An 11,876-nucleotide genomic window follows, 5' to 3' on the forward strand; every position below is an offset into this window, starting at 1 on the left:
CGAGTGTTTCAGACGAGGTACGACACAAAACTCCGAGTTGCTGAGGCGATAAAGCAAGCACCGTGTAAATGCAATTATAACAGTGAATGCTGGGGGGCGTATTGTCTCTCGCTCCTGGTTAAAGATCTACCCAACAGACAGGTCCACAAAGACTGGCCGCACTTACTCTGCAGGTTGAACCTAGCAACTGAGTGTCCAACGTCACGTTCTTGTCATTAAAGGCCTGTGACAAAGGTGCATCTATTGGAGCGACATCATCTCAAGCTTACACATCTACCGGGTCTCCACTTGACTTTGTATTGTCTCGGAGGAAGTCCACCCACACCTCCACTTCCACAAACTGCTGGGAGTTGCCTCGCTCTGCCTCACAGTCAGAATTCTCCTCCTGCTTTACGTTGCCTCCATCGATGTGAAGGTCCGATTTTGGAGTTGAATCATCTTCACATTTTACCTTCACTTCTTCGCTCTTGACCATCACTTCTTCCCTCTTCACCATCACCTCTTCCCTCTTCACCATCACCTCTTCACATTTCACCATCACCTCTTCACATTTCACCATCACCTCTTCATATTTCACCTCGATACCTTTAAAAGTGTTCAAGCTGGGATTTTCTTCCGGTTCGTGTTTCATGAGGGATGGGCTCATTGCGGCACTTTGACTTTCACAAGCTGATTTCAGACTGCACTCCTTATGGATCATCTGATGCTTCTGTGTTCTCTGGTGTACTTGAAGATTTGATGAATCTGAAAATGTCTTCCCACACACACTGCACTTGAAGGGTTTCTCTCCCGTGTGTGTTCTCTGGTGTGTTTTAAGAGCAGATGACTGTGAAAATGCCTTCCCACACACACTGCACCTGAAGGGTTTCTCTCCCGTGTGTGTTCTCTGGTGTTTTTAAGAGTAGATGAATCTGAAAATGCTTTCCCACACACACTGCGCCTGAAGGGTTTCTCTCCCGTGTGTGTTCTCTGGTGTGATTTAAGAGCAGATGAATCTGAAAATGTCTTCCCACACACAGTGCACTTGAAGGGTTTCTCTCCCGTGTGTGTTCTCTGGTGTTTTTTAAGAGTAGATGAATCTGAAAATGCTTTCCCACACACACTGCACCTGAAGGGTTTCTCTCCCGTGTGTGTTCTCTGGTGTGGTTTAAGAGCAGATGAATCTGAAAATGTCTTCCCACATACAGTGCATTTGAAGGGTTTCTCTCCCGTGTGTTCTCTGGTGTTTTTTAAGAGAAGATGACTGTGAAAATGACTTTCCACACACACTGCACTTGAAGGGTTTCTCTCCCGTGTGTGTTCTCTGGTGTCTTTTAAGAGCAAATGAATCTGAAAATGTCTTCACGCACACAGTGCACTTGAAGGGTTTCTCTCCCGTGTGTGTTCTCTGGTGTCTTTGAAGATGAGATGAATCTGAAAATGCCTTCCCACACACACAGCACTTGAAGGGTTTCTCTCCCGTGTGTGTTCTCTGGTGTGTTTTAAGAGCAAATGAACCTGAAAATGTCTTCCGACACACACTGCACCTGAAGGGTTTCTCTCCCGTGTGTGTTCTCTGGTGCATTTTAAGATTAGATGAATCTGAAAATGTCTTCCCACACACACTGCACCTGAAGGGTTTCTCTCCCGTGTGTGTTCTCTGGTGTGTTTTAAGAGTAGATGAATCTGAAAATGCCTTGCCACACACACTGCACTTGAAGGGTTTCTCTCCCGTGTGTGTTCTCTGGTGTCTTTGAATATGAGATGAATCTGAAAATGCCTTCCCACACACACAGCACTTGAAGGGTTTCTCTCCCGTGTGTGTTCTCTGGTGTGTTTTAAGAGCAAATGAACCTGAAAATGTCTTCCGACACACACTGCACCTGAAGGGTTTCTCTCCCGTGTGTGTTCTCTGGTGCATTTTAAGATTAGATGAATCTGAAAATGTCTTCCCACACACACTGCACCTGAAGGGTTTCTCTCCCGTGTGTGTTCTCTGGTGTGTTTTAAGAGTAGATGAATCTGAAAATGCCTTGCCACACACACTGCACTTGAAGGGTTTCTCTCCCATGTGTGTTCTCTGGTGTGTTTTAAGAGCAAATGAATCTGAAAATGTCTTCCCACACACACTGCACCTGAAGGGTTTCTCTCCCGTGTGTGTTCTCTGGTGAATTTTAAGAGCAGATGACTGTGAAAATGCCTTCCCACACACAGTGCACTTGAAGGGTTTCTCTCCTGTGTGTGTTCTCTGGTGAATTTTAAGAGCAGATGACTGTGAAAATGCCTTCCCACACACAGTGCACTTGAAGGGTTTCTCTCTTGTGTGTGTTCTCTGGTGGGTCTCAAGAACAGATGGCCATGCAAATGCCTTGTCACACACAGTGCACTTGAAGGGTTTCTCTCCTGTGCGAGTTCTCTGGTGCTGTGTCAAATTTCCAGTCCGATCCGTGCTGTATGCACGCTGGTCGCATTGTTGACTTGTCGTACCGAGCTGCGCTGAGTGCCTTTGCTCCATCAGACCAGCGTCAGCTGCAGACAGAAAATAAGAATATCCACACCATCTACACGTCAGTATCGAGCCATGGAGGAATTAATATATACAGTCACACGTGACTTACACGTCTATATTCATTCATATATTCACGACTAGCTATACTACCCGGCTTCGCCCGTGACTTGGATCCACCACGTCCGGCCGCCTTTGTCTCCCCAGTGGCGATGTTTACATCGCAACAGTTACTCGTTTGAGGCTGAGTCGACCTAGGGGAGGCCCAGAAGTGGTTCAAATAATCGTCGCCGGTGGTGGCCGTGAGCGGGAATCGAACTCGGGTCACCGGGTTCGTAGCGCGGCATAGCGCTAACCACTACACTACAATGCGTTACGCTTCCACACACACACAGACACACACACAGACACACACAGACACACACAGACAGACACACAAAGACACACACACACAGACAGACACACACACACACAGACACACAGACACACACACAGACACAAACACACAGACACACACAACAACAACAACCGCCATTCGCCACTAAGTGGCGGTGACGTCACCACGACGCTTGTGCCAGGCTATGTGCACCCTGAGGACACGTGAAGTGTCGAACGCCCGCTGGCAGGAGGTCACGGGGCAGACCCAGGTGCCACGGGTCGACTGACTGAGATGACTGGCTGATGCACCACCTGTGCCCCCTACTGTGCCAACCTGCTGTGCTTTAGCCACCCGGCGCTCCGCTCGTTGTTGTGAGCGTCGCTCCTCCGCCCTCCGTTGTTGTTGGAGGGCGACTACCTCCAACTGCCCAGTAGCATCCTTCATGAGCCTCCTCCACAGAGGCCGATCTTGACACCGCTGGTACCAGTCATCGGCAAGTCCACTCAGCTCCACGTCCTCCTGTACCACATCACTCCATCTCTTCTCTAGCCCGTGCCGCGCCCGCTTTGCCGCCTCAATCCGGCTGAACAAAAGCTGTTTTGGCATGCGGTGGCTGGGCATGCGGGCTACATGACCCAGCCATCGCAGCCTTGCCCGCCGGAGGAGCTCACCGATGGGACCTTGCCCAGATCTTTCAAGGATTTGTGAGCTCCTCACACAATCCAGTCTGGTTAAACCCAGGATGGATCGTAGGCAGGCCAGCCTAAATGTTTCTAACTGGCGAAGATGTTCCATTAGGGGGGTCCACGTTTCGCAAGCGTAGAGAAGGGAGAAAATGACCGTGGCCGAGAAGACCTGAAGCTTAGTGCGGAGCGACAGACCAGGTAGCTTCCACAGAGCGTTACGCAACCGATGAAAAGATATTGCCGCTCGACTGATTCGGAGTGAGACCTCTGCTGTTAAACTGGAGCCAGTCATAAGCACACTGCCCAGGTATGGGAAACTCTCCACTCTCTCCACAACTGGCCCATCACCGATCGGGAGTTGTGGGGGTGGAGTGTCCGATGGTACAAAATACCCAGGCAGGTGCTTAGTTTTGGTGGGGCTGATGGTAAGGCCCCACCTCTTAGTGGCACGCTCCAATCTCAGCAGCAGCGTCTCCAACTCCTCCTCTGACTGAGCAGCTATTACCAAATCATCAGCATACATAACGTGGTTGAGCAATAGGGAGCCATTCCTTGACCGCACCCGGGCATCGATCAGCCTCCCATTATATCTGTACCATATGGAGATTCCCCCGGTACAGCTATTGAAGGCTTCACGAACTACGTGGTCAAAATAGATGTTAAATAATGTGGGAGCCAGAGGACATCCCTGTCGCACCCCAAGGTGTACAGGGAATGGCTCTGACTCCCGGCCACGTAGTTTTACCCGGGCCCGCTCACCATCATGAAGGTCCTTAATGATCGTGAGCAGAGGGTCAGGTACTCCAAAAGCACGAAGAACGACCCAGAGCCCAGGCCTACTGATGGTATCATAGGTCTTGACCAGGTCAATAAAGCAGAGATGTAGGTCTTGTTGGAATTCCCTACACCTCTGCTGTAGCAGACGGACAGAAAATATGGCATCTGTGCAGGACCGCCCTATCCTGAAACCGCATTGGGGCTCCGCAAGCCTCTCCTCAGCATGCCTGGCAAGGCGATGCTGAATAATCCTTGCCAGGACCTTTCCCGGCACACTGAGGAGTGAGATGCCCCTGTAGTTGTTACAGTCTGTGCGGTCCCCCTTCTTAAAAAGAGGGACCACCAGGGCATCCTTCCAATCCTGCGGAACCCGTCCAGTGGTCCAGACTGTTGTTATGATGTCATATAGGGCAGTCTGTGCACAAACGCCGCCCTCCCTCAGCATTTCGCTTGGGAGATCATCTCTGCCCGCTGCCTTTCCTGGTCTCAGACTCCGGATCGCCTTCAGTACTTCCTCAACAGATGGCACCTCAGCCAGCCACTCACAGGGGGTGACTTCTTCGAATATTTGAGGCACCGCAGCCTCAGCAGGGTCATCCTCATTTTGTGCCACGATGTTTTCCTGGCTGAGGGATTTTCCCTCCCCCAGGACCTCACAGAAATGCTCAGCAAATCTGCAAACCTGTTCCTGGGGGTCGGAGATTGGATCACCGTTTTTTCCCCTAATGATGGTAATAGGTGTGGCGCTGCAGGTTACTTTTTTGATGGAGTTAAATAGAGATTTGTGATCACGGGCCACACACACACAGACACACACACAGACACACACACACAGACACACACAGACAACGCTAACCGCTACACTACAATGCGTGACGCTTCCACGTGCGAGGGGCACGTGACAGGTGTGACGTCACAGCTCACTTGCCGTGCAAAAAATCTATACATTATTGAGCTCCCCCGTCCCCCTTAAAACAACACAAAAGTGTATTTGTATAATGTTTGCACGGTGTACAGTCTGGAAAGTACCCACATGGCAAACTTCCAGTTTGTTGCATGTCGGGAAGTACGCTAAACATTTTGAACAGACAACACACACAATCACAACTTTGCCTTTTATATATATTTGGAGATGCAGTGAAAAACTTTCCCAAATTCATCACGCGGTTTCAGTTTTTTGGTTATAGTCCCGTGAGCCATTCGGCTCTTGAATCGGGTGCAACCACAACAAGCAACAAAACAAAAACACGACCAAGAAAAACATCCTACAGTGACTGTGTGTGACTGTGCAAACAGCACTGTCATGGCACGCAATGAGAGGGCAAATGTCATAAATATTCCTGTAAGCCCTCGCATCAACATTAATGTTGCCATAGAAACGTTGTGGGGTTTTTTGCTTCATTTAAGAAAAGAAAAATTATTATCTGTTATTTTTATTTTATTTTCTATCTACGTGACTTTACCGAAAGAACCAAGAATATTAATTCCTGCAGTCACCAAAGTTTTAAGTCAAAACATTCACACACGTTGACAAAGCCTCACCTTGTGTTGTTGTGGGCAGGTCGCTTCTGATAACAAGAGCGGTATAGCAGCTCAAGCGGGCTTGGCCTGCTAACAAAAGAAAATAAAAACTGCGTGAATATTTACAATAAAACAAAGATACAAAGTGGCGAGCCGGGCGAAGACAAATTAAACTTAAGCGAGATAATTAAAGTGAACGCAATCAGGCGAGGGCAGGAGGCAAGGCCCCGCGTGGCTAGGCCCCGCGTTGTAAAGTTCCAACCTGGACATCGATTCCCATGCTCGCTGCTACTCAACTGACATCCCTACGAGAGAGAGCGAGGCTCTACCTTGGTAAACAACAACAACAACAACCACCACAACCACCACCACCACAACGATGATAATTTCTCACCTCGGATTTCAGTGCAAGCGCGCACACGGCAGCTTCCTGTTGCCTCGCGACAGCAGGAAGTAGTATGACGTCACTTCCCTCCCACGTGCGGCTCTGTAACTGAATAAATTATGTTAATGACGTCGGCCCATATGTCGAGCAATGGGAGCGTGGGCGCTAAACCCGTCGCAATAAACTCGCGACGGCTTTAACAGAAACATTATGTTAATGAGCCACCAGTCACTGGGCGTAGCTTTGCCCAAATAAGGATTGTACCGGAACAGAATCGGCAGTGACCAAGCAGAGGTGACGTCACGCTCAAGGGCGCGGTGGACGGGGGTGGGGTGAATACCTTGGTGACATGACGTCACTAGCGAGGCACACCTCCCCCTGGCGTTTCACAGCGATGAGGTCATGCTGAGTGGTGACGTCACAGAGCGGGAATGGAGTTTAAGTTGATTTAGATTCATTTTCCATTGCTCCATCTCTTCAACAGAGACCTCTTGGGTGCGTGAGCTCAGCAACTACAACGTGGACATTACTGTGTGTACACACTGTTTCTGTGTGTACACACTGTTTCTGTGTGTATACTGTGTATGTACAGACTGTGTGTGTACACTGTGTATGTGCACACTGTGTGTGTACACACTGTGTGCCTGTATCTGTGTGTGCCTGTGTCTCTGTGTGTGTGCCTGTGTGTGACACCTGATGATGATTGCTTGTGTTGCAGTCGAATTGTCATGATAATGTAATTGTTTTATATTTTTGTTATTTTATTGTTTCCCTTCTACGTGACTTTACCGAAAGAACCAAGAATAAATATCAGCTCTATGTTTTCAAGTCAATACAGTTTGGGTAGTGAATAAATTATAGTCTAAATAAGCTACACATGACGAATTGTAGGCAATTATAGTTATAATCAGAGACATTTTTAAACAATCACGTGGTCCCTATAGTCGCCGTTAGAGACACAAAATCTGCTTGAAAACAGTTCATCAACATATATGAATACATTGATTCGAATAAGCAGAGTTAATTTCCTATTTATGGCATGCCAGCTATGTGTCAGTTTTCGATATCAACATCACCTTATAAAAGAATAACATTTAAAAAATAAGCGCACAACTTTATCCGTGATGAACGCTGCACTTTCTGTTGTTTTCATGCAGGGGGCGCGTGTAGGTTTACAGCGCCCCCTGCAAATGACGGAGGCGCAGGGACAGACGTTCAATTACGTTGGAATCGATCTGCAGACGACCAGCAGCTCCGTGTCGCCTTATCTCCATCCCGCAATCCCAAACAGGTGAAAGTCCGCATCGAACCGAACCCCCGGCAAGGCCGTCTACTTAACGACGAGAGAAAATTCACACGAAATGTCCTTCTCAACGAAGACTTCCGGATGTAAAATTAACTTTTAATGAAGAAATAATCTAAATCAAAACACAACACAATTCAAAGATGTTTCATTTTAAAACTTCAAAACGGAGCATGGGGTGCTTGCGTGAATGCGTCCTTCGTGTGCAAATGTTGTGACTTTCCTGGCCTGAAGGCCGTCAACGTGTTGGACCCTTATTGGTGCACAGCGTCTCAACAGCAGTGGGGTTTGCTTCAACCGATAGGTAAAGAACATCCAGACGTCAATCAGCAAGGAGCATTTCTAGTCCTAGTTAGACAAAATCTACATCAACACGTAAGACAAAACTACAATTCGTGTTGTAGAGAATGTACCTCCTCCTATAGTGTAACTTTCAAGTGGTATGCCTTGTAACTGATGAATGATCCGAGCGTGCTACCTATTTCAAAGACAATGAGTTGCTCCAGATGCTTCGTGGAACACAAAAACACCGTTTGACCTGTATCACAAGAACAACGGGTCCCACCTGAGTTCTCTGTACAGGTTACTTTCAAACACACACACACTTTGTCCTAACATCACTTAATCATTGTTTGACCCTTATGGATCAAATGTTGCAAGTATGCACAAAACCAGACAAGTATACATTCTAAATTATTGACAGGCATATTAACAAAATTGGATTACTGCAGTGAAATATACTGCATCACGTTACATCGTATTAACAAAAAGCTTTTATTGTGTCATTCAAAACGAGTAGGCCATTGCATGCTGGTGTCTGAGTGAAAATGTAGCAAATTCTAAACATTACCTACAAACTACACAACTGAGATGACACATCAATCATCGCCCCCTACTAACAGGCTCTTTTTTTCGATTTAAAGCTTTCGTGACTGCAAGGATTCATCTTCTTTGGTTCTTTCGGTAAAGTCACGTAGAATCTTAGCAGCGTTCATTGTAGCTCTGTCGTCCCGACAGGTTTGTTCCTTTCACCTGTCGAAGGCCACTTGTGTTGTGGCCGAAACGTCGTGAGAATTTTATTGTTTTATGTTATTATTTTATTCTTATTCTACGTGACTTTACCGAAAGAACCAAAGAAGATGACAGGCTCTTGTCCACATGCAGGCCGGTGCAGGGACACCACCTTGTACCACACAGGGGCAGCTGCTACTTGGGGATGCTCTTCGAGCGTGAGATGAGATACAAAACTCCGAGTTGCTGAGGCGATTAAGCAAGCACCATGTAAAAGCAATTATTATGATAACATAGTGAATGCTTGGGAGCTTATTGGCTCTTGCTCCTGGTTAGAGATCTACCCAACCCACGGGCCCACAAAGTGTTCAACTTCACGTTCTTGTCATTAAAGGCCTGTGACAAAGGTGCATCTATTGTAGCGACATCGTCTCTGGCTTACACATCTACCGGGTCTCCGCTTGACTTTGTATTATCTAGGAGCAAGTCCACCCACACCTCCACTTCCACAAACTGCTGGGAGTTGCCTCACTCTGACTCAGTCAGAATTCTCCTCCTGCTTCACGATGTGAAGTTCCCATTTTGGAGTTGAATCTTCATCTTCACATTTTACCTTCACTTCTTCGCTCATCACTTCTTCACATTTCACCATCACCTCTTCATATTTCACCTTGATACCTTTAAAAGTGTCCAAGCTGGGATTTTCGTCCGCTTCTTGTTTCATGAGGGATGGGCTCATTGCGGCACTTTGACTTTCACAAGCTGATTTCAGACTCCACTCCTTGTGGATCTTCTGATGCTTTTGTGTTCTCTGGTGTCTTCGAAGAGTTGATGAATCTGCAAACGGCTTCCCGCACAGAGTACACTTGAAGGGTTTCTCTTCTGTGTGTGTTCTCTGGTGTTTTACAAGATCAGCTAACTGTGCAAACGCCTTCACGCACACACTGCACGTGAAGGGTTTCTCTCCCGTGTGTGTTCTCTGGTGTATTACAAGATTACATGAATCTGAAAATGTCTTCCCACACACACTGCACTTGAAGGGTTTCTCTCACGTGTGTGTTCTCTGGTGTTTTTTAAGAGAAGATGACCGTGAAAATGCCTTCCCACAAACACTGCACTGGAAGGGTTTCTCTCCCGTGTGTGTTCTCTGGTGTGTTACAAGATTACATGACTGTGTAAACGCCATCCCACAGATCGTGCATCTGAAAGGTTTCTCTCCCGTGTGTGTTCTCTGGTGTGTTTTAAGAGTAGATAAATCTGAAAATGTCTTCCCACACACACTGCACCTGAAGGGTTTCTCTCCTGTGTGTGTTCTCTGGTGCTTTACAAGAGCACATGACTGTGCAAACGCCTTCACGCACACACTGCACTTGAAGGGTTTCTCTCCCGTGTGTGTTCTCTGGTGTTCTACAAGAGTAGATGAATGTGGAAACGCCTTCCCACACACACTGCACTTGAAGGGTTTCTCTCCCGTGTGTGTTCTCTGGTGTATTACAAGAGTAGATGAACGCGCAAACGCCTTCCCACACACAGTGCACTTGAAGGGTTTCTCTCCCGTGTGTGTTCTCTGGTGTATTTTAAGAGCAAATGACCGTTCAAATGCCTTGTTACACACACTGCACTTGAAGGGTTTCTCTCCTGTGTGTGTTCTCTGGTGCTGTGTCAAATTTCCAGTCCGATCCGTGCTGTATGCACGCCAGTCGCATTGTTGCCTTGTCATACCGAGCTGCGCTGAGTACATTTGCTCCATCAGACCAATTCTGCAGAGGAAGCGTCAGAGGAGGCGTCAGCTGCAGACAGAAAAAAATAATACCCACACCATCTACACGTCAGTATCGAGGCACAGAGAAATGCATATATAGTCACATGTGACTTACACGTCTATATTCATATATTCATGATGTAGTAAAACGTTTCCCAAATTCATCACACGGGCTGTTATGGCACACAATGAGAGGGCAAATGGTCATAAACATGCCTGGAAGCCCTCGTATCTTCAAAATGAATGTTCACCCAAAACTCCGAGTACACAATTTCGGCTGTCTGGCTACAAAAGGAATATTTATGAGAGCTAAATTCAGCTGACATAGCAAAGGGTGTTGAAAACAATACTATTTGTGTTATGCAGAAATTAATAAATTAATGTTCAATCGCAGCTTAGAGGTGCGAATCCAGGCTCAGATGTTCTTAAATGCTGGGATGAACAGTTCCGACTTCAGCTGAATGTGTGTGCTGTGTTAACTTCCTGTTTCCATTCTTACAAAGAGTTTCAGAGGAAAACAAAAGTAAACTACTGTTATGATATAACCTCCGTGTTCAACAGAGTTAATAGACGTTACTGCAAACACAAACTGTACACTGTCACTGGGTAAACAGGTGGTGACGTGTCTAGAATCACGCCTGGCCACCTTCATCTGCTTGGCATGAATGCTTCCTCACTCCACCAAGTAATTAATTGAGGATCAACGAACATATCCGAGGCTAACTGGAGTTTGCGTGTCTCTCTCCGTGGTGAGATGTTAACTACCTCACCCGGTATACAGGAAGTCGTGGGTTCGATCCCGACCCTGACGCCTGCTGTATATTTGGAGTTTGTGTGTCACTCCGTTTAGCGTCTTTGACCGATAGACATTGACACACGTATTGTTGGTTCTTTCAGTAAAGTCACGTAGATAGAAAATAAAAATAACAGATTAAATTCAATAAGATAAAGACCACTTGTGTTGCGATCGAAACGTCGTGGGTTTTTTGCTTTATTTTAATTTTTTTATTTTATTTTATTTTCTATCTACGTAACTTTACCGAAAGAAACAAGAATATTAATTCCTGCAGTCACCAAAGTTTTAAGTCAAAACATTCACACACGTTGACAAAGCCTCACCTTGTGTTGTTGTGGGCAGGTCGCTTCTGATAACAAGAGCGGTATAGCAGCTCAAGCGGGCTTGGCCTGGTGAAAAAAAAAACTGCGTGAATATTTACAATAAAACAAAGTTACAAAGTGGCGAGCCGGGTGAAGACAAATTAAACTTAAGCGAGATAATTAAAGTAAACGCAATCAGGCGAGGGCAGGAGGCAAGGCCCCGCGTGGCTAGGCCCCGCGCTGTAAAGTTCCAACCTGGACATCGATTCCCATGCTCGCTGCTACTCAATTGACATCCCTACGAGAGAGAGCGAGGCTCTACCTTGGTAAACAACAACAACCACCACAACAACCACCACAACCACCACCACAACAACCACAATCGCAATGAGAATTTCTCACCTCGGATTTCAGTGCAGGAAGTGATAGCTTCCTGTTATCTCGTGACGTCACGCGGCAGCAGGTGACA

The 11,876-nt window shown here is 46.8% G+C and overlaps 1 protein-coding gene across 1 annotated transcript; it reads right to left on the reverse strand.

The window, feature by feature from the left end:
• Positions 1-7,614: 7,614 nt before the first annotated feature.
• Positions 7,615-11,492, reverse strand: LOC142916510 (uncharacterized). The gene is made up of 2 exons (XM_076061644.1): positions 11,429-11,492; positions 7,615-10,307 (listed from the first exon to the last, which is right to left on the reverse strand). Exon 2 carries the CDS (start codon positions 10,295-10,297, stop codon positions 9,596-9,598), a length of 702 nt encoding a protein of 233 aa, XP_075917759.1. The 5' UTR covers positions 10,298-10,307; positions 11,429-11,492; the 3' UTR covers positions 7,615-9,595.
• Positions 11,493-11,876: the final 384 nt, after the last annotated feature.

The sequence above is a fragment of the Petromyzon marinus genome, unplaced genomic scaffold (assembly GCF_048934315.1).
Source record: "Petromyzon marinus isolate PM22_M1 ecotype Great Lakes invasive population unplaced genomic scaffold, UKy_Petmar_22M1.pri1.0 PM_G_Scaffold_39, whole genome shotgun sequence".
Classification (NCBI taxonomy): Eukaryota; Metazoa; Chordata; class Hyperoartia; order Petromyzontiformes; family Petromyzontidae; genus Petromyzon; species Petromyzon marinus.

Coding starts and splice junctions, on each gene's coding strand:
- LOC142916510 (XM_076061644.1), bottom strand. CDS start 10,297: ATGGAGCAAATGTACTCAGCGCAGCTCGGTATGACAAGGCAACAATGC.